Below are 22,213 nucleotides of genomic sequence, written 5' to 3'. Positions count from 1 at the left end.
TCTCTTCTTTTTGCCTACTTTGTCCTGGACAAACACCATGGAGGCATCCTTTCAGTCTGCAGATAACGATCCTCATATTCAATTATCTCGTCCGCCAACCTGTCCACATTTTTTTTTCCACATAAATGTACACTGAAGCAGCGGATTTGGTTCTCATTGAAGCAATAGTTGCACTTCAGTATCAGCAAACAACTTCTTCTCCACTTTGGGTTTAAACACATAAGGCACGTAATAATCAAGTCTCCTTAGGACACTGTCTTCGTCCGCCTTCTCCATTCGTTCCATCAAAGGAGCCCTATCAGTGAAACCCGGGACAAATATTGAACGTGATCAGGAACGCCATCAATGAGATTATATGGAATCCAGTTCATACTCATTTGATCCACTGGGATGGTTCCTTCTGTAGTAGCCTGAATAGGGCAAAGCAGATTTCTTGGGACGGTGGGATAGGTGATACAGCAGCCACCAAAGCAGGTGGAAACGAAAAACCGAAGTTCAAACCGAAAAAGTCCTGAACATACAAACCTTGTGAAGCACAAGAGTGCCATACAAATAGCACGGGCACATGTTCACCTCAACACTCTTGCAGTTACATTTATGCGTTTGGAGGCGGTTCGATGACCCAGGGGGTATTGGCGAAAAAGGCGATTACCATAAACATACCTCAGTCTTGGGAAAGGTAGTGAAGTAATTGGGACGGTGTGGTTTCAACGCCTTCGAAGATGACAAGACTCCATATTTTGAAGAAGGGAAGGATTGGTATGAAGCTACCGATCCTCCCATTCTTCCTTCCATTAGACGGTGTGGTTTCGACGCCTTTGGTTACCAAAGAAGACAAGACTCCATATTTTGTAAGCCTAAAAGGGATTAGTGTGCCTTTTAGTTCTTCAGGCAATGTTTCAAAAGCCAACATGTTCAAGGACACTGGCACACCTTCTGTCACGCCTTAATCTCGATATTCCCCGAATATCAGGGTAGGTTTGCACACGTTCCTTAAATGCGTATTCATTATATTTAAATTTATAAGTCTTATTTATTTCTTTTTCTTAGCATTTGCATTCAATAAATGGCTTTCGTCATCCTTGGATGTCGGCCAGCATGTACCTACCTTGGTATTCGGGGAATATCGTGATCGGGGCGTGTCGCCTCCAACCCTAATTCGCAAGATTTTTATGATTGTTTGGTGGCGGAAGTAAGGAGTCAGATTCCGATGACACCAATTGGAAATTGTCCATGTTTGGGAACTCAGCTTTGCTACAAGAGCAAGACTAATCTGAAAGGGCCAATACTGATTGTGCACTTTTGATGGTGCTGATGTGAAGTATAACACCAATACAAGCATTCATTCCACCAAACGATTATGTGATTCGTGTATGAAGCACTTCAAATGTTTTATCAGGATTTACTTGCATTTTTATTGAAAATTGATTCCAAATACATTTTCATCAAAAACGCTTTCAACCATTTTAAAAGCTCTTTCGAAATGAGCTAAGAATTTTTACTTTGCAATGCAAAGTGTCCCTTGGGATCATGGTATTAATGGAAACTTTGCTCAGTCCAATTTCTTGATTGTTTATGACCTAGGGAAAAATGGTGGCATTTTTTAAGCCAACTGACTTCCATAAGATTAACATATAAGTTACATTAGAAAACAATAAAGGTTCTTTGGACCATGATCGTTATGAGTCTTGTATTTCATGTTTTGTTTAGTTTTCTTAAATTTTAAGTTGGGTGTAGTCAAGGAGAAATTCTTGGATTTGACCCTCTTGCCATGTCAGTGGTCCGTCCCTTCTCAAAAAAGAGGGAAATCCTCGTATTTGGTCACACCCAACCCCACACATTTCACCCACCTCATCAAGTCTGCCGCCCTATGCAGGCATCTGCACACAAGAATCTCTCGTACTAATACGAGCCCTGCAAAAGAGTACTCGGATACGAGCCAACATGTACTAACAGGCCCTACAAATTTAGCACTGCACCAAGGCTTGTTGCTAGTTGCTCCCTTTTGCCACGGCTAAATCTCAAAGCATAACCAGTGATACAAACACCATGATATCACCATCAACGTTGAAAATTATTGGTGCTAATAACATTCATATTATGACAGCATATCCATATAATCACCACGAAATACACCATTGACTAACTAATTACCGATCTAACTAACAAAGACTACATAAATAATCAAAAAGCAAAAATTCCTTTGCACAAACGAGGGGCGTACTCAGATTGTATAGCAGCAGCAACTGATCTCCAAGTACACAATCTAGATGGGGGCCGCACAAGTCGTCCTAAAGTGGCCGGTTTGATTGCACCGACTACAATGCACCACTCGCTTCACACGGCCACGGTCTTCTGCTCGAACACGCTTCTTTCTTGGTCGTCCCGGTGGGCGGAGGGACTTAGGTGGATTGATTAGAACATCAGCAACCATGCTCCCATTTGGATCTCCCTCAGATAACTCCTTCCAGAGGGATTTGTCTGGAATAGGATGTATTGTTTGTGAGTATGTCTTCCGATAGGTGGTGACTGTGAAGCAGCTCTCCGTAAATCGGTTGACTTGCTGCCTGCACGATTTAAGTGCTGCAACGGCATGTGCACATGGCAAACCATAAAGCTGCCAGCCCCGACAAAGGCAGCAACGGTTTCGAATGTCCACTATGTTCGTCCCTTCATGGGATATAACTTCAAATTCAGCCTCATTAGCACGGAGGACCTGATAAGTGCGTGCATGCTCTTCAGCCTCCAAAACATGCCTCTCTGCACTGGGCACAAGAATCGATGTCCACTGCATACTGATCTCTCGACGCTCATTGAACCAAGTCATCAGCTGCCTTCTGACGTATTCCATCATCTGAATGATTGGAAGACCCGACGCCTCCAATATCCAAGCATTTAGAGATTCAACTATGTTAGCTGTCAAATGCCCAAACCTTGTTCCCTCAAAATAAGCAGTAGCCCACAAGCGAGGTGGAATTCGCCTAATCCAAAATGCAGCATCTTGTGATATCTCTTCAATCTCCAAAATTTTTGCTTCAAATTCTATAACAGTGAGAACTTGAGCAGCCTCCCATAAAAGATTAACAAGCATTGTATTGTTAAACTCTTTGCGGAAGCTATCACTCAAGTGACGCATGCAAAATCCATGAAAAGCAGTGGGAAAGTTTGCTTCAACTCCATCTACAATGCCCTTCTGCCTGTCCGACAAAATTGTAAGCCTAGGCATATTTTCTGTATTAATCTCAAGCAGATTATGAAGTTCAGAAAGAAACCACATCCAGTTATCATCATTCTCCTCATCAACAACCCCAAATGCCAGAGGAAAGAGAGCACCATCACCATCAAAACTGGTTGCAAGAAGCAAAGTTCCCAGATACTTACTTTTCAAATATGTCCTATCAAGTCCAAGGAGGGGCCGACAAGCATTCAGGAACCCATAAATTGATGCCTGATACGATATGAAGAGGCGTTGGAAGCTGTTATCATTCATGCATGCATAGACGGATGCAATACTCCCTGGGTTTGTCCGTTTAAGCTGTTCACAATATTGTGGAAGCAAGCGATACCCTTCTTCAAAGGAACCACGCATTGCAGCCATGATACGCTCCTTGCCTCGCCAAGCTTGCTTGTATGATAAGGTGATACCATGAACTCGGTGAATCTCCTCCAGTATCTCCTTTGGCTTGTAATTAGGGTTCTCTCTAAGCCGTTGCTCCACAGAATTTGCAACCCATTGAACCGAGGCTTGCTGATGGCCAAGATGAGAAATTCCTCCACATGTATGATTATCAATGATGGTCCTGATTGTGAAAGTTGGAACTCCAGGAAGCTTTGCAGCATGAATACGCCATGGGCATCCCTCAGTGGCACATTTGGCAGTGAAGCGAGTCTTGTCAGATTTAATAGTCTGCATTTCAAAGTGTAAAGCAATAGCAGTATCCCTTAGCGCCCTCCGGCAGCTCTTGACATCAGGGAACTCTTGCCCCACTGACAATTCATAATTGGGATTTACATGCGCCATACGGGCCTGAATCACAGGACTGGGGCTGAGTGCAAAATCAGATGCCTGGATACTCAAACCATGGGCAGATTCTATCCCCATTTCATTATTTTGAACCATAGACAGTTCCATGTTTTCATCAAGTTCTTGGCCCTCTGAGACGGCCAGTTCATTGTTCTCTAAGACCATACTATGGTTCTGAGTAGGAAGAGCCATTTCATGGTCATCATGATTGGGTTTCTGATCCACACCTAACTCGTTATCATGCCCATAGCTGTGACCATCATCCCCTTCTTGGTCATGGCTCTGTCCTAAACCCAATTCATGATCAGCATGCCCTAAACCCACGTCATGGTCATGGGCCTGTCCCAAACCCAAATGATGGTCACTAGACTGTCCCAATTGAAAATCATGATTTTGCCCAAGGCCTACGTTATGATTGTGGCCCAGTACTTGCTGATTCTGCCCAAGCGCTAAATTGTGACTTTGCCCAAGCATCAAATCGTGGTTAGCCATCAAAGAAGTCAAACCCGCTGTATTAAGTATAACAAAGACGGCAATAGCTCCACAGTCTCCCAAAGAAACAACCAATTTATAGTTGGAAGCACTGCCTTTCAAACTGTACTAAAGCATGTCTACAAAGCAATATAGCTACGATCAGTAAAGAATCACATGCCTCTATCACATCAAGCATCAACTCTGAATCTGCACACATCTCCATACACAAGAAAATAATACATAAAATATGGAAAATATGAAAAACACACTTAGCAAGACAAACAGTCAGCAATTTTGACACATGCTTTCACTTCTCAAATCTGCATGCCTCCAAAGCAAGTAACAGCTACAAACAAATGCCTAAAGGCTAAACCGTGATCAGAAGCAATGCAATTGAAAAGACAAAGAAAGTAGAAGAAATTTATACATTAGTGCACCAATTTGTCATAATAATACCATAAAATATATATACACACAACCCAAGCCTGATTCATGAACACAACATACCAGACTGAACAACCCACCTTTCAGCTGCTTATATCAAATTTACATCAAACCAAAAATTGCCACGGCATTTTACCCCGACACATTTAAAACATACAACCGTGGCTATTGGAGATCTAAACCAGTCAAACAAACCAAGTCTCTCATTTGCTTCTGCTGAGAACAGTATAAAAACAAATGAAATCGAAAAGTCTAACGAAGCCTTTCACATTGTAAATCTCTTACAGCACAAGCGTCACTCGGGTGTCTCACCTATACCCCGGACATTATATAAACCAAGCTTGCATTCTTCAAACCGAAACATAAAATAATCAAAAAATCTATAATTGAACTCCCCCTTGCTTTGAAACACTTTCCCAGCCACCAAGCAAGAGCACTCTAATTCAGTAACTCTTACTTCATACAAGAACAGTAACCACAGAATCAACAAATTTATCTCATTCACAAATCATCATGGACATTGAAGCCAAAGCAATAATCTTTCAACCAGACCAATCGTTACCACCAAATTAACAGCAAAACAAGCTAGTTTAACACAAAATAACACAACCATTAAAATGCCACTCAAGAAATAAACGATCATATTCATTAAACTTTCAAATATTAATCAACTTTCAAAAATTAAAATAAACTCCAAACAACACAGACCCATCAAAGAAAGCCCACAAAATAAAAGCTCTCAACAGTGTAAATCAAGCAAAAAGGTACCTGAAATTATCGAAACCCTAGCTCCAGCCAATTAAATTCACAAGCTCATCTTCAAAATCGATCAAATCAACAAAAAGACGAACTGGATTTTACTCAAAACACCAAGAATCGAAATCCCGAAGCTGCAGAAGGCGGATCCAACTCGAAAGTCGAGGTCTTGGAATTGCAGGAAGAAGAGAAGCAGAGAGTGCAGAAGAAAAAAGGGGCAAAAAACAACGACAATTTGAAAAGACGAAGCGGAAGGAAATTGGCGGGTAAATTGTGGAGAAAATCGTGAAGGGCAAGAAGGAGAGGAAGAGAGATTGGGAATTACAGGGGCAGAAGAGGCAGTGTATGTTTAGGATTGAGAAGGGAAATACAGGTATGAGGGGCTTTGAGAAAAAAGGGGGTATTTAGGTCAAAGAAATTGGGAATGGTTTTTTCGAATTCCTGTTTTGCCCTACTTGGTTTATATTGGCTTTGCCTTACATGGAATGGAATGGCAAAAGGCGCACACACGAGAAAAATAAAGTAGTTGTGGCCTAGTGGACTCATGATACAAATTTGCAGGAAGAACACGTACTCAATATAAACACCTAAAAACATCATGGATATGATTTATCAAATCACATGTATGGCCAGATAAATTTGTACATATGTCACACCATTTAGTACTGGTATTCCTCTTCACTTGTTAATGCGAGGTTTTAAGTTCGAATCTTATGGATGACGAATTCGATAGCAAATTAGGTTGCATATTGTGTGGTTTAACCGACTTCCCCTCACCTTAGCGTAAAAGATAACTTTTTTTTGGTGGTGAAATAAATCGGCACACTCATTTTTACCTTTTAGACACTTTTTTAGTTTTGATCATCGGGTCGAATAAACTAAACATGATCAAAAGACAGAAATTGATAAATAAAAAAAATGAAACATATAAAAATAAGTATGTGAATAGCATTGTTCTAAAAATCACCGCTTAGCCGCCTAAGCTCTAGGCAGCTAGCCACCATCCCGATTAACGTCTAGGCTTTTGAAAATTAAGAAAGTGCGCCTAGACCTGCTAAGGCGCCCGCCTAGACCGCATATGCACTCGCCTAGGTTGCAACTCACTTAGGCAAAAAATAGATAATCTTCATTTTGCATTTTATTTTTTTTCAATAAATTGTAAGAGACTTGTTGAATACTTAAATGAGCACACATTATATGTTGGTTCCCCTTGTTTTCATTATGTTCCAATACTTCATAATATATGTGTCATTCTATTTTCTAGTTTACGATGAAATTATATATATTTTAAGCATAAACATACATTTATTTACATGAAAATATAATGGATTTAGTTAAATCCGCGTAGTCTGCCTAGGCGCCCACCTAGATCTTGCCTAGGCACTAGACCCTAGCTTGCCGCCCGACTAACGTCTAACGTCTTTTAAAACCTTGGTGAATAGCACCACTCTTTTTTTCCGTCTCAAATCAAATTGGTCTTTAAACTTTTAAAAAAATTGGAGCATTGGTCTTTGTATTTTGATAGGTTCGAAGAATATATATGTCAAATGGTTCGTAATAAACGTCATGGTAGGCGAGAATACATCACTGGAAACATGAGTACTTTTCCAAGATGCAGCTTCTCTCTCAATCTTATTTACATTTATAATGATTATGCAGTGCATTTCTAATCCTTCCTATGGTTTTGAGATGCATTCCTCGATCCGCTACTTCTCGTTCTTCTTGTTGGTTGAGCTTGAAGCATTTTTTCTGCGTACAACAGTTTCACTATAATTTGGCATCTTCATTTGCACACTAAATCTTCCCCTGAAACCATTTGAATTTGCATTTTGTACATTTTAAATAAGAATTTATAAACGAAGCCTGAAATTGTTTTGAATTATAAAAGTGTTTTCTCGAGAAATTTTAGATATTTATTGAAAATTTCAACATGTTTCTTCTAGCAAAACAGTGCGTGAACAAAAATGTTTCTTTAAAAAACAATTCCCAACAAGTATTAACAAAACTATTTCGTACCAAAACATATGTGACATCCCACATCACCCAGAGGAGTGATCCTTAAATGTATATTCCTATCCCTACCTAACACGAGGCCTTTTGGGAGCTCACTGGCTTCGGGTTCCATGGGAACTCCGAAGTTAAGCGAGAAGGGGGCTAGAGCAATCCCATGATGGGTGACCCACTGGGAAGTTGCTCGTGAGTTCCCAAAAACAAAACCGTGAGGGAATGGTAAGCCCAAAGCGGACAATATCGTGCTACGGTGGTGGAGCGGGCCCGGGAAGTGGTCCCGCCCGGGCCGGGATGTGACAGTTTGGTATCAAAGCCTAACCCGGGTCGCGTGTGTGCCGACGAGGACGTCGGGCCCCTAAGGGGGGTGGATTGTGACATCCCACATCGCCCAGGGGATTGTGACATCCCACATCGCCCAGGGGAGTGATCCTTATATGGATATTTCCATCCTTACCTAGCACGAGGCCTTTTGGGAGCTCACTGGCTTCGGGTTCCGTAGGAACTCCGAAGTTAAGCGAGTAGGGGGCTAGAACAATCCCATGATGGGTGACCCACTGGGAAGTTGCTCGTGAGTTCCCAAAAACAAAACCGTGAGGGAATGGTAAGCCCAAAGCGGACAATATCGTGCTACGGTGGTGGAGTCGGGCCCGGGAAGTGGATCCGCCCCGGGTCGGGATGTGACAATTGGTATCAGAGCCAATCCCTGGCCGGAAATGTGCCGACGAGGACGTCGGGCCCCTAAGGGGGGTGGATTGTGACATCCCACATCGTCCAGGGGAGTGATCCTTAAATGTATATTCTCATCTCTACCTAGCACGAGGCCTTTTGGGAGCTCACTGGCTTCGGGTTCCGTAGGAACTCCGAAGTTAAGCGAGAATGAGGCTAGAGCAATCCCATGATGGGTGACCCACTGGGAAGTTGCTCGTGAGTTCCCAAAAACAAAACCGTGAGGGAATGGTAAGCTCAAAGCGGACAATATCGTGCTACGGTGGTGGAGCGGGCCCGGGAAGTGGTTCCGTCCCGGGCCGGGATATGACAACATAACACTCAAATTCTTCCTCCAAAATCCCTTAAAAGTTAAAACATAAAAGAGAAAATTGTAGCAATGATCCTCAACTTTAATCCAATTGGAGCAATGATCCTTCAACTTTAACCCAATTACAGCAATGGTCCATCAACTAAAAATTTATTACTATTTATCCCTTAAACTCATCAAAACGTGTAGTTATGGTTATTTTCGTCGACTCCATCAAGACTTTCGTAAAAATACGAGTCATGTTTGAAGAATCATTTCTGCAATTGGGTTAAAATTCAGGAATCATTGCTCCAATTGAGTTAAAGTTGAGGGACTATTTCTCCAATTAGGATAAAGTTGAGATACCATTTATACAAATTTTTCATTTAATTTTCAGTATTTGCCTCTTGATTCAGCCTCATGTGAGTGGTACATAGCTCATTGTGATAGAAGTTTTAATAGAGTTGATAAAAAGGATCAGAACTGCATGTTTTGAGGAGTTAAATGATCAATGGTCATGAATTTTAAGTTTAGGGATCATACCCACAATTTTCTCAACATAAAAATTGTCTAACCAATCTAATTTTATGTGCTAGCTGAACTAAGCAGCCTTGTACATGTAGAAGACCCACCCATTAAGTGACAGTATTGTACAGGCCCGCTCTGATACCATGTATAATTATTAGAGAGATGTCACTTCCAACAATACTGATATTGTTCTCAACTTGGTAATTACCAAGTGCACAATCCTTTAGGTATGGAGTTTTATCACAAAAAGTCTCGATATTAATTGGAGTGTGATTAGGGTATTTAAACTCTTTTTTTGTCATTGATACAGTCGATGTGAGACATTTTAACAGTACAAAGTTTCAATCCGTGGCCTCAATTCTTGCTACAATTCTGGTTTTCCAATTTTACTGATTTTATCCCCTCCAATTTTTCTCTGACAATGCTACTCTTATCACATTTTTTTATACAACATATGTTGATGGACCCATCTTTATTAAAAAACTGATACAAATGTGATAAAAAAAAATGTATATATATATACACACACACACATATAATAAGAGTAGCTTTGCTCATCTTCTCTAATCCACGTTTTCTTCTCTTCTAAGAAATTTTTTTTCTCCCGGGAATCTTTGCTGTTCATATTTTTTTTTGGTGGGAAAATCCTGGCTGTTGATCCAACAGCCTATCAAATCTTTTTTTTTCTTTTTTATAGTGGGCACTTTCGGTACTGTGTCGTTTTCTGCTTTATCTGCAGCCGACTTTTTGGAGTCTGTCAGTCGGCTCTTATTTCAACTCCCAACTTTTGAATTCTATCGATGTGAGACGGCAACGTGCGTCCTCTGATGTTGTAAAGCTTCAATCTTTCGGTTGGTCTTTCGTTGCTGTCTGTCTCTCGGAAACTCTCCCACGAAACCCATTTACTCGTTTGTTGTTTTTTTTTTTTGTCATTTGTTCTGAAAAAATCACTCATTCCACTTCTTTCTTTGGCTCCACCACATGAACAGGTCAGTTTCTAATTTCGTAGTTATCTGATCCCGTTTGCTACATTGATATGTTCTCGTTATTTGATCGTCATGTCGTAAATATTTAAATCTGTATATTATTTGATTTTGATCATGACTAATTGCGATTTGATTTCTGATCATTTTAGTCAACTTTTCGAATTGTAAATGATATGATCTGAAATTTTTGTTGCTGATTGAATTGGGTTTTGGTTAAATATTGATTCTTTATGTGAATCGAGTTTCTGCTGTGTAAAGTCAAGTCTGGTTAATTAGATTGAATCAGGCCATTAAACCTTCCAATTTTTAATTTCAAGTGTTGAAATTTAATTTCTAATTTTTTTTTTAATTTTTGTTTTATTTCTTAGAATCTTTGTTTTTGGTAAAATTGTATCTGCAATTTTGGATATTGGTTGTTTCAGATTATTTGTTTGATCTTCTGGGATTAATTGGTTACTATCTGTTGCTATGAATTTGTGCTTTTTAAGGCGTTGACCCTCAAGGGTTTCTGGTTTTGATGGAAATTTAAGCTTTGGATTATGTGGGTTTTGATCCTGTTGAGAAATAAGATTTGGGGTCATTAGCATTGGTTTAATCTGCATTTGATTGATTCTTTCGCTGTCGGGTTTTCGATGAGAAAGGGGGTTTTCTGTGAGAAATGAGGTTGCGTTTCATAGGAATGTTTTGTCTATGCATGTCACTTACTTGCCTTTTCTGTTTTCGGGTTAAGATGTTTCCTTTTCAGAATTATTTTCGATAAATGTAAGTTTCGGGATCATTTTGTTATGTTTAGATTGTTCTGTGGTGCTCTCTCAGCTAACGGAAGTTGTAATGCAGGCCTAGATTCCGGTGTTAAGTAAGCTGTTTCGTTGATTGTTCTGAATCTCCCGTATCTTCCTTGTCTGCTGCGAGAAACGTTACTGAATTTCACCTTGGATTACTGATTCACATTTGAAGGACTGGAGTGTTTCCTATTCGCGCAAATGGCTGCCTCGGGGACTTCATCTGCATTGTCGCAGAAAGCCCCCCAGGATTGGTCTAAAGCTTTGGTATACGCTTTTTTTGAATGGCTGCTAATTTTTGTGCTGTTTGTTGACGCCATATTCTCATACATAATTACGAAGTTTGCTTATTACTGTGGATTGCGAGCGCCTTGCCTGCTGTGTTCAAGGATTGATCATGTTTTGGGCAAGGAAAAACTTGGTTATCATTGGGACCTGTTCTGCGGCAATCATAAGTCAGAGATTTCTTCATTAGTTCTTTGCCATGCTCACAATAAGCTCGTAGATGTTCATGGAATGTGTGAGAGTTGCCTCTTCTCATTTGCAACAATTAATAGATCCAATGCTGAGACATACAGATTACTGGTGGGTAAGTTGGGGGACGATCCTAAATTTGATGTCGATCAGGACCCAATACTCCGGGGTCATAATCCTTGCTCTTCAAGCAGAACGTTTTGTTCTTGTTGCAATCAGCCGTGGATTTCTCGGGGGCATTCTCAAAAGTTGATTCAGAAAAAGATTTTAGAATCTGAGGCTGAACTTGATGTGCCCATCTCTCATGTTATTGAACGTAATCATAAAGAACTGAGGAAACAAGATGAACCATCTATGTCAGTGAGAACCACTCATATTCGAGACAGCGGGCTTCACCCTTTATCTCATGTTGGATATACCGAGCTCAAGGTTAATTCTGATACTGAATCGGAAGTTCATTATTCTGACGATGATGATGATGATGCAAGTGCTTTGATTCATGAAGGCCACAATCGCAAGAAAGATTTATCTCAATATGTTGAGCCTCGCGTTATTACTCCAGCTTCGAGAGATCCAACATCTGCTCCTGAGCCTCCAGTTTTGGTGTCAGAGGTACAAGTTGATCTTGTGTCCCATGATAGTACATCTGTAGCATCTACTTTAGCTATTTCCAATAGACTGGAGGAACTTAACTGGCAACAAGTTGAGAGCAAGGCTGATGTCCCTGTGTCAACTGGACCCGTTGTTGACAGTCCCACTCCATCATCAAATGCAATGAAACGCCCAATTGAAGTATCAAAACAAAGAAGTGAGTTCGAACTTTTTTCAGTTTCCTCTGTTCCACACTGTCTTGATTTCGTTAATTTTTTCCTCTTTGAATTCAATATCTTATTGCTTCTTGTATGAAATGCTTGTGCATTAAGCACCCATTGTTTACTGCAGTAAGTTAACTTCACAATCATCAATCTTGTCTGTGGTGGTTTCTCTCAGGTGATGTTACTGGAACTCGTGAAATTGATCAAACATCTGTGGTGGAATCTGGGGAATTGTACAAGGAAGAAGTCAGGCCACTTACAACATCTGAAACAGGTGTGGAAACAAACCCCGTTTCAAGCAACGCTGATGTGCAAGTAACCAATGTTCTAGATCTTGGTGATGCTTATAAGCTTGTTGTTGTTAGTAAAGGAAAGCATTTGTCTGGTGGGGTTGCAGAAAAATGGATTGGGAAGGACTCTTCAAAAGCTAGTGAAGATTTGAAGCTCTTGCTGTCACAATTGTCTGCTAATCGAGGGCTTGAGCAATCAACAAGCACAATGAGTCCGAGATTGTCTACAAATAGTGGAAGGGCAATGAGTCCGAGATTGTCTGCAAATAGTGGAAGTGTAATGAGTCCGAGATTGTCTGCAAATAGTGGTGATTTGAAAGCTTCCGATACTTCCAATTCTTTTGGAATGCAGATACTTAGCAAGAGGATCTCACTTGAAAGAAATGAGTCTGGGCTGTCTCTAGACGGGAGCGTTGTCAGTGAAATTGAGGGTGAGAGTATTGCTGATCGATTAAAGCGGCAGGTTGAGCATGACAAGAAAATTATGAGCGCTTTGTATAAGGAGTTGGAGGAAGAAAGAAATGCTTCTGCAATTGCTTCAGATCAAGCAATGGCGATGATTACGAGACTGCAAGAGGAGAAAGCAGCGCTCCATATGGAAGCACGCCAGCAGCTAAGAATGATAGAAGAGCAAGCCGAGTATGATAATGAAGCGCTGCAAAAGACAGAAGACCTTCTTGTCGAGAAAGAGAAGGAGATACAAGATCTAGAAGCGGAGCTGGAATTGTATAGGATTAAGTATCCCAATGAATCGATGCTCGCTAATCTAGCAGAGACAACTGGTGATATTCAGGCAAGGGATATTGGGGTCGATCATTCTGAATCAAGCAACATGGAACACAGTTCAAGTGTACATAAACACGTGGATTATGGAAAGCCTCATACACACAGCAAAGTTGAAGGAGCCGCGACGACTTTTGGTGATGAGGATGGTGGTAGTGTAAAAACTTCACTTTTGGATTTCGAAGATGAGAAGAAACAAATCTTACAATATCTAGAGATTTTAGAGAAGTCACTTTCTTTGTTCTCTACCAATGGGGTAAACTTGGATTCGTCCGAAGGTGATTGTTCTGAAAATGGAGGCTCCCAAGAAGCTGTTGCAAAACGAGAGAATGACCTGCCAGTGCAACATGAAGTGTATGTATCATCGTCGGGGCATACTGAATCACTTGAAAACCCTCTGTCAAATGGCAAGGGACAATGTGATTTTCATAGCAGCAGGCCAAACTCTGCAGATCTCCGTCAAGTGACTGATTTAGCTTCTCTCCGGGTCCTGAGTTCCAATGTTCTTAAGAGGTTGAAGACACTCGAGGCGGACAGGGAGTTTCTTGAACACACGATTAACTCGCTTAGATACGGTGAGGAGGGACTGACGTTCATTCAAGATATAGCTTCTTACCTGGGGGAATTACGAAAAATCGGGATAAGAAGAGATCAAACATCAGCTTGAGTCTGTAGCGCCATAACAAAAGGTGAGTTCCTTATTCAAACATCATAGGGCTCGTTTAGTGCTTTTAAAATGACTAAAAGCGCTTTTAGAGGAAATGTTTATGGGTTCCAAAAACACTTGAAGGAATTACTTCAAGTGCTTTTTTCAAGATTCACTTTCATTTTTACGGATTGATTTCAAAAACATTTTCACCAAAAGCGCTTTTAGCTATTTTAAAAGCACGTCCTAGTCTTGCTAGCATATCTTATCTCTCTTCCGAGTACATAGCTAGGTCTGTTAATAGCTGTTTCGTTTCAATTTACAGAGTCACGAGGATAGTAGAAACATAATGCATGGATAACACAAGTATTTCAGTTACATGTCGAATAAATTTAGAAAGCTTTTCCCTTGTCCCTAATATGTACATTGTTCTATGTCAGGTGGCGTGTTTAAAGGACATGATCTTCGAGAAAGCAGAAGGCGGCTAGTAGTTTTCACTCTTCTCTGTTTGTCTAGTCTTTGGATTGAATAAATCGAAGAACAATCGAGGGACAAAAGAAACGGGAGAAGCACAAAATGAGAAAACGGGAGTTTGAAAATCACCACCCTCGAAGATTTGGCGTATCAGGTGTACAGTAATATAGCTTTTTTTCCCCTCCACAGTCGGCAAAAAGAATATGATAGGAGTTGAGTCCCTCCCTTATACTATACAGTTGGTCGTTTTTCTCCCTTTCCCCACCATTTGTGGATAAATTTTTTTGTGTGCCGGAAATAAGTTGGTACACCAAGTATAATAATACAATTAGTTAGAAATTTAAAAAAAAAAAATTATATATATATATATAAATTTTTTTTTTTACACTTGGTTTACTGGACATGTTCCCGGCACACTAAAACATTTCTCATTTTGGGTCTGACATATTTCACATTTTACCTTGGAAATATGTAGATTTGGTGAGCTTTTCATTTTAAATTTTATTATTTTTACTAATTAGAGTTTGAGTGGGTTTGTTTTATTTTTCTTCTTTTTGTTTTTTGGTTTTTATTTTTTTCACCTTTTTTTGGTTTTATATGGAGTGGATGAGTGATTTAAATGTAAAACGGTTGATTCTTGTGTGTAAAACTGTAAAGTATCAATAAAAAGATTGATGTCATTTCGTTTTGTGCAACCTCATAGTTTATTTTTTGTCATATTCATCTTCATCTTCATATAGGGAGGGGGGCGAGTCTTGATATAACGGTAAAGTTGCTCATTTGTAATCAAAAGGTCAAGGTTCGGGCCTTGAAAATAGTCTCTTTGCACACCAAAGGTAAGACTAAGTACGATAGATGTTCATCCTGTGACTCTCGCAAAGTTGGGAGTCTTGTTGGCTTCAATTTGCCATTTTATTCATCTTCATATAAAATTTTCATTTAAAGTCTATTCGGAGTCAATAGAAGTCAACTTAAATTGATAAAATTCACACCGAGAATCAATTAAATTTTTTTTTTTAACAAACGATAGTATCGTTGCTAAAAGGGTTGAGGAATTAAGTTCTAATTGAATATGGATAATACTTGGCTGCTTTCTTGGAAATAATGTGTTAGAATACGGAACTTTGTGTGATATAATAGGCCCTTCAACTTTTAAAATACATAAACAACCCTGTCATATAATTTGCGAAATATAATTTAAATTAACAATCTCCTATCATTATTCTTTAAGTTAAAAAGGATGATATGATTTACAAAATATAATTTTAAATTGACCGTTGCATTACCTTTCAAGTAAAAGTCCTAGAGGTGGGGTCGCACTTTACCACCTTATGACTCGATTACGTAACCGTAATCAAAATATGAGAAATTAGATTGAGGATGAATTGAAATGAAGAGAAGTCAGAATCAGATTCATGTTCAAGTTGTTTACTTAAATGTTCAGGAATCGGAATAGGAATGAAACTGAATTCATATAAGTTGTTTACTAATTCAGCTAAATCGAAATACATATCAATATGATTACTAAATTGCCCTTGTTTATTTTATTTTATCTTATATTTATGTTTAAAAAACATTTTTATTAGATATTTTTATTTATTTAATTAAAGTAAAGAGTTAAAATATGCCTTATTGATTTATTCTGAATAAATTAGATTATAATCTAATTAAAGGTAAAAAACCTAGCCACCTTCATCTTCCTACCCGCAGAAGAGAGAACCCAGAAACCTTCAGAGCCGTCAAGACCTTCCTACCCCGCAGAAGGGAGAAGTGGTTAGTGCTCTAATTTTCAAGATTCTTTTATTCTTAGGGGCAAACAGAGAGTAGTTGTAGTGGGTATTCATCCCTAATTTGGAGGGAGCAAGAACGAGAAAGCGCCGCCGTGGGGCTTCGGTTTACTCCCTCTAAAATGCTTCAGCAGAGCTCTAGCTGCTGTGAATCCCTCTTCACGTCGCCGGATTTCGAGTTTAGGCCGTGTTTGGCCTCGACGAAAACCAAAAACGCATTCTCCTGCTCCATGGAAAAGCACAAGCTGCTTTTCACTTCTGCTTCTTCTTCTCTCTGGCTCAAGCAGCGCTTCCAAACGAAGCGCAATCCAGTCCTCGCCTGCCGAGCATCACGTGACCCTCAAGTGACTTCTGGGTAAATGTTCGTTTCCCGGAATTCGTTTCAAGTTATGTAAAGCAACGATTTTTAAGTAAATTGGAAGAGTGTTCGAATAAATGTGTGGAATTTGCATATTTTGTTGTGCAGGAAAGATGATGCAGCGTTCCATGGAGTTGCGGATGTGATTGTTGGTGTTCTTGGAGGAGGCCAACTGGGTCGGATGCTCTGCCAAGCAGCTTCGCAAATGGCGATTAAAGTGATGGTATTGGACCCACTAGAGAACTGCCCGGCTAGTGAGATTGCCCATCATCATATGGTTGGAAGCTTCGATGATAGCGCAACGGTCCAGGAATTCGCAAAGAGGTGAAGATTTTATGTTCTTGTAATCCAATTTTATGTTTTTCTGTTTTGTGTAGTTGGAAATGTTATGTATGGAGGGTAATCATAATCGTGGTAGTTAGGTGTGGAGTGCTGACTGTGGAAATTGAGCATGTGGATGTGGAGACTTTGGAGAAGCTTGAGCAGCAAGGAGTGGATTGCCAACCCAAAGCCTCTACAATCAGAATAATTCAGGTTTGTGTATTCCTTTCGAGATCGCTTTTTATTTTTTATTACCCCGTCAATGCATGTGAAAGTTAGTATGCTACAAACATTCATCCATTTGGACAGATTGTTTTATGTACAGAGTTTCATTCCTCCCAAGGAACATTCACATTTTAGGCATAAAATTTTACCCTTGTATTGACGTGTTGCGACATTCCATGTATCGCTGCATTGTTCTTTTGTAGTGTGTTAAGTATTGGCTCGTGTTTTGAATGTAACAGGATAAGTATCTCCAAAAGGTTCATTTTTCGAAGCATGATATTCCCCTTCCTGAATTCATGCAGGTTTGTTACTCATTTCTCCATCTGATTGAAGTATTAGCATAAGTGATTTTTGTAAATTTGCTTTCTATTAGAGAGCGCAAGATTATATATTATTTACTGTAAAATGTGGCTAAGGCAGATAGATGATCTTGAAGGTGCCAAGAGAGCAGGGGACCTCTTTGGCTATCCTCTTATGATAAAAAGTAAAAGGTTAGCTTACGATGGACGTGGAAATGCTGTTGCTAAGAGTGAGGATGAGCTTTCGTCTGCTGTGACTGGTAATATGTTCATCAAAACGGATTGTGATTGACGTTGATTCAACTAGTTAAGCCTATGCAGTTTTTATAGTTCGAACTTTGTTGCAGCTCTTGGAGGGTTTGATCGTGGCTTGTATGTTGAGAAATGGGCCCCATTTGTAAAGGTTGGTCTCTAGATGTTACTTTGAGACAATGAGCATTGTTTGATGATTTACATTACCACATATTAATGCCCAACAAAACACAAATGCTTCTGAGTGAGTTCATAAGAAAGAAACTTCCTTTACATTTTTGGCAATGTAACTGCAGGAGCTGGCTGTTATTGTCGCAAGAGGAAGAGACAATTCTATCGTGTGCTACCCTGTTGTTGAAACAATACACAAGTAAGATGCAGATTAAATTTTGAATTGTCTGTCACCAGCCAATCTTTGATCTTAATTTTCTCATATCTGTTTATTTAGATGATAATATCCACATAAAGCCGGATGAGTTCATGCATGTTTGGGGATCATTTCTGCAGGGAAAACATTTGTCACATTGTAAAGGCACCTGCTAACATGTCATGGAAGATCAGAAAGCTGGCCACTGATATTGCAACCAGAGCTGTTCGTTCATTAGAAGGTGCTGGTGTCTTTGCAGTTGAGTTGTTCTTAACAAAGGATGATCAGGTAACAATTCTACCTCTTTTAACAACTTTTTGTTATGGTTATTTATTCGTGATCGATTGGTTGATGTATTTTAGTTCTCTTTTAAAAGTCTGCTGCATTTAACTAAGCTGTGAATGTACTTGCTTCTTGTCAGATTTTGCTAAATGAAGTAGCTCCTAGACCTCACAATAGCGGTCATCACACAATAGAGTCTTGCCACACTTCACAGTATGAACAGCATTTGAGGGCTGTTGTTGGTCTTCCACTTGGTGATCCATCGATGAAAACTCCAGCTGCGATTATGTACAATTTACTTGGTGAAGATGAGGTGAGATTCAATTCATTACTGTGGTGATCACCATCCGTCAGCATTTATCTTCTGATTTTAGTTCTAAAAAAAGTATAGTTTTCACTATGCTCGTGGAAGATAAATCACTTAATCAAATGCTGATGGCTGTCATGCCTCTTTTATGTTTTCAGGGGGAACCTGGTTTCCTTCTAGCTCAGCAGCTGATTAGAAGGGCATTGCATATTCCAGGGGCCACTGTTCATTGGTATGATAAGCCAGGTTAGATTCTGCTTTTGTTCATATTACAACATCTTGCTTATTTCTGAGTCATACTCAAGAATCACCTATATATTTATGATGTGGCAGAAATGCGGAAGCAGCGGAAGATGGGTCATATCACCATTGTTGGACCTTCCCTGGGCAATGTCGAAAAGCATCTAGAGTCGATGCTAAATGAAGAAAGATTCGATAGGCAGTCTGCAGGTAGTTGTAGTAGGGTGGTTTCACATGATTATTCTGAGGTTGCAGGTCCTATATGGTTATACGGTTATACGTATTAACCTTAGCTGGCTTCATTATTATATGTACCAGTAAATTTCATAAATTACGAATCATTGTTGTGGAAAATTTACTGTAAAATTGGAAGAGTACAAGGGGAATGAAAATGGTTGAATTTTGTTAAGAAGTCTGGGGAAAGAAAGGCAAGTCAACCATGCTATCGACAATTTTAACCTTTTATATCTTGTGGTGATTCCCTTCCTTTCCTTGTGCCTGTAGCTGCACCCCTTCATAAACCAAACTGCATAGGTTCCATTTTCATTTCATTGTACTGTAATGGTCTTAGCAATTTTTTAATTAGAATAAACTTTTTTAATCTTCAAATCACCTTCATTTTGCTTCTTTTTTACAAATGCAGTCATACCGCGTGTTGGTATCGTAATGGGCTCTGATTCAGATCTTCCTGTTATGAAAGATGCTGCAAAGATTTTGAATACGTTTGGAGTACCTAATGAGGTTTGCTTTTCACATGTTACTGTTCGCTGTCAATTGATCACCTGTTTTTTGTGAGCTATGCCTTTTAGTACTATATGATGTTAATGTGATATAATTTCCAGGTGAGAATAGTTTCAGCACATCGAACTCCTGAATTGATGTATTCTTATGCCTTGTCTGCTCGGGAGAGAGGCATTCAGGTCATCATTGCTGGTGCTGGTGGTGCAGCTCACTTGCCAGGTGAGTCATATGAACTATGCTTCAAACAAATTTGTCTAGTGCAGTATACATTATATGGGGTTAACTGAACTGCTGCTTGAGTTTTGCAGGCATGGTAGCTGCCCTCACTCCTTTGCCCGTTATTGGTGTCCCTGTGCGTGCTTCTACATTGGATGGAATCGATTCTCTTTTATCCATTGTGCAGGTACATATTATTTCAGATTGTTCTGCTTTTTTCCCTATAAACTTATGCTTTGTTCCATTTTTCTTTTCATTGCTGCAATTTTCTATACTCTGTTTGACAAGAATAGTATGTGGGGTTGGTTCTATTGTTGGTACTAGTGAGTTTTTACGATTTATCAGGAAAGTTATTTTGTATCTGTGTACGTATTGCAGATGCCGAGAGGGGTCCCAGTTGCAACAGTAGCTGTAAACAACGCCACCAATGCTGGTTTGCTGGCAGTTAGGATATTGGGTGTTTGTGATGCTGATCTAGTATCAAGGTTGGGTTCTTTCGCTTAATTACGTCTTGGTTTAAATTTTTTGTATTCGGTTGCCTGCATTTTCTAACGAGGTAATTAAACTTGAGTGCAGAATGACCCAGTATCAAGAAGACACAAGGGACGAAGTTTTGACGAAGGCAGAGAAACTACAGAGAGATGGTTGGGAGTCTTATTTGAATCCTTGAAGTCGGAGAAACTACAAATATCTGTTGAATTTTTGCAGTGTCATTCTCTTGAAGTCGGAGTTTCCGGAATGTGCTATTAAACATGGTATCTGGTTGAATTCCAACAAAGAGATGTGCAAAAGAGTATCTGACAGCTTATCGAGTCGCAGAAAAATGAACAGAAGGATGTTTTTGGAAAAATGTGGAATGACTTTGCTTACAAACATCAGTTGACATTGTTCGGATTGAGGTCAAATCGGGGAAGTACGAGGAAAAGACGATTCCGGCAGGGGGCAGATGAGGCCTTCTATTTATGTTTGTAACAATATAAGATATGTGTACCTTCTAATTTTGATCAGTCTTCATCTTGCGACGAAAAGGGATAGTATTTTGATTTTTGAAGTAGTTTGGGTGAATTTTCCTTTAATTTACATTTGGGATTTAAAAAAAAAAAAATGTCGTAAGAACTTAAACACCTTTTTTCAATTTGACATGAAATAAAATTTTAAGCAGTTTGTCATATTAACTTTTCGAAATCATTAATTCATTATCTCATCTCAACTCCGTTAAGTTTTTCATTCAAAATAGGTCATGACTTAAGTTCAGTGTTATTTTGGGTACTTTGTCACCTATTACTCCGTTAATAAGTTCATGGTTAATTTGTCATATCACTCTAATGGAACCTCGACTTCGTTAAGTTCTCCCTAGAAACTATAGAATTTGAAGGAAATCAATTGAAAATGTTGTTAACTTTAAGCAATATTTTCTCGTTACTTAGTACCTTTGATTTTGGACATGTTCAAGCAATGGACTAATATTTTTGATAGGGTAGCAATGAGATTGTCTATGTTTTTTTTATGGACATGATTAACCATGTTGAATTCTCAAATCTTACAATTAGTGAGTCTAATGTACTTTTTAAGTGGTTTATCATAAGTTTTTTTAACCGAACACCACATGTTTTAACTAGCCAAAAATTAAGAATTTGTACTAAAAAGAAGTAAAAAACTAGTGAAAAGGAGACTAAAAATCCGAAATGACCCTGAACACAAGTTATGTATGAGATTCTCATATTTCGTAGAAACGCAGTCCAAGTTGTACAGTTCATACGAAACTGTTTCCTTACTGCAGCTGTGTTTAGGAACATTGGAAATTACAGAAATGTTGGAGAAAGTTGCCAAATGCCCTCATCAACACCTCAAGGTAGTAGAAATACTAGGGGGCACTGTGCTCGTCCATATGTTTCTGGTCATGTCATGTACTTTATAAAGAATGCTGTTGCACCAGAGAAAATGGTTATTGATCCTGTCCGACGTCAGTGGTTTTGTGGGACGCGTCCCACTGAATTCGAGGAGGAAGCGAAGGAATATAATATTGGAGAATAATGCTGATTGTGATTTGATCTCTTAAGGATATCTATCCTATAAGGTGTCTTACATTGGAAATAGATTTGATGGAGGTTTAGGTTTCCTTTATGGATGGAAACCCTAACTTTTAGCTTATATAAACACCGGTCCCTATAAGCCTTAGAACACACAACATAATACTTTCCATAGAGTAGTTGTATCCGGCTAGGTGTTTATAAAAGATCTTGGTGTTGCCGTGCCCTTCTTTTCGTGTTCGACTTCCATGGCCGCCGTTGGAATCAGGTCAATCACTCATTCGTTT

General features: G+C 39.4%; 3 protein-coding genes across 8 annotated transcripts; 2 read left to right on the top strand and 1 right to left on the bottom strand.

Annotated features, from left to right (window-relative positions):
- Positions 1-2,055: 2,055 nt before the first annotated feature.
- Positions 2,056-6,150, bottom strand: LOC137745929 (uncharacterized). 3 transcript variants are annotated; one of them, XM_068485960.2, is made up of 2 exons: positions 5,711-6,150; positions 2,056-4,635 (listed from the first exon to the last, which is right to left on the bottom strand). In XM_068485960.2, exon 2 carries the CDS (start codon positions 4,514-4,516, stop codon positions 2,267-2,269), a length of 2,250 nt encoding a protein of 749 aa, XP_068342061.2. In that variant the 5' UTR covers positions 4,517-4,635; positions 5,711-6,150; the 3' UTR covers positions 2,056-2,266. The 3 variants fall into 3 exon arrangements, with proteins under 3 accessions (XP_068342061.2, XP_088537943.1, XP_068342060.2); XM_088681817.1 differs by having other exon boundaries at positions 2,056-4,715; positions 5,711-6,133; XM_068485959.2 differs by having other exon boundaries at positions 2,056-4,705; positions 5,711-6,133.
- Positions 6,151-10,010: 3,860 nt separating this feature from the next.
- Positions 10,011-15,196, top strand: LOC137745004 (myosin-binding protein 1). Its single transcript, XM_068484847.2, has 4 exons — positions 10,011-10,240; positions 11,075-12,301; positions 12,484-14,070; positions 14,468-15,196. The coding sequence occupies exons 2-3, from the start codon at positions 11,221-11,223 to the stop codon at positions 14,046-14,048; spliced, it is 2,646 nt and encodes an 881-aa protein (XP_068340948.2). The 5' UTR covers positions 10,011-10,240; positions 11,075-11,220; the 3' UTR covers positions 14,049-14,070; positions 14,468-15,196.
- Positions 15,197-16,187: 991 nt separating this feature from the next.
- Positions 16,188-20,947, top strand: LOC137745286 (phosphoribosylaminoimidazole carboxylase, chloroplastic). 4 transcript variants are annotated; one of them, XM_088681336.1, is made up of 16 exons: positions 16,188-16,643; positions 16,755-16,970; positions 17,069-17,180; positions 17,432-17,494; positions 17,629-17,751; positions 17,839-17,894; positions 18,040-18,113; positions 18,251-18,398; positions 18,532-18,705; positions 18,858-18,945; positions 19,033-19,149; positions 19,583-19,680; positions 19,782-19,899; positions 19,989-20,083; positions 20,275-20,381; positions 20,473-20,947. In XM_088681336.1, the coding sequence occupies exons 5-16, from the start codon at positions 17,667-17,669 to the stop codon at positions 20,564-20,566; spliced, it is 1,254 nt and encodes a 417-aa protein (XP_088537462.1). In that variant the 5' UTR covers positions 16,188-16,643; positions 16,755-16,970; positions 17,069-17,180; positions 17,432-17,494; positions 17,629-17,666; the 3' UTR covers positions 20,567-20,947. The 4 variants fall into 4 exon arrangements, with proteins under 4 accessions (XP_088537462.1, XP_068341318.2, XP_088537461.1 ...); XM_068485217.2 differs by having other exon boundaries at positions 17,613-17,751; XM_088681335.1 differs by having other exon boundaries at positions 17,065-17,180; positions 17,613-17,751.
- The last annotated feature ends 1,266 nt before the right edge of the window (positions 20,948-22,213 follow it).

This window comes from Pyrus communis, chromosome 12, assembly GCF_041283825.1.
Source record: "Pyrus communis isolate YQ-2024b chromosome 12, ASM4128382v1, whole genome shotgun sequence".
NCBI classification, from domain to species: Eukaryota; Viridiplantae; Streptophyta; class Magnoliopsida; order Rosales; family Rosaceae; genus Pyrus; species Pyrus communis.
This window is presented reverse-complemented; position numbering and strand designations above follow the sequence as displayed.

Excerpts from the sequence above, each read along its gene's own strand:
- LOC137745004 (XM_068484847.2), top strand. The coding sequence starts at position 11,221 with ATGGCTGCCTCGGGGACTTCATCTGCATTGTCGCAGAAAGCCCCCCAG. Across the intron at positions 12,302-12,483 it reads TGAAGTATCAAAACAAAGAA|GTGATGTTACTGGAACTCGT; the intron begins GTGAGTTCGAAC and ends GGTTTCTCTCAG.
- LOC137745929 (XM_068485960.2), bottom strand. The coding sequence starts at position 4,516 with ATGGCTAACCACGATTTGATGCTTGGGCAAAGTCACAATTTAGCGCTT.
- LOC137745286 (XM_068485217.2), top strand. The coding sequence starts at position 16,411 with ATGCTTCAGCAGAGCTCTAGCTGCTGTGAATCCCTCTTCACGTCGCCG. Across the intron at positions 17,895-18,039 it reads AATGGGCCCCATTTGTAAAG|GAGCTGGCTGTTATTGTCGC; the intron begins GTTGGTCTCTAG and ends ATGTAACTGCAG. Across the intron at positions 20,084-20,274 it reads CTCTTTTATCCATTGTGCAG|ATGCCGAGAGGGGTCCCAGT; the intron begins GTACATATTATT and ends TACGTATTGCAG.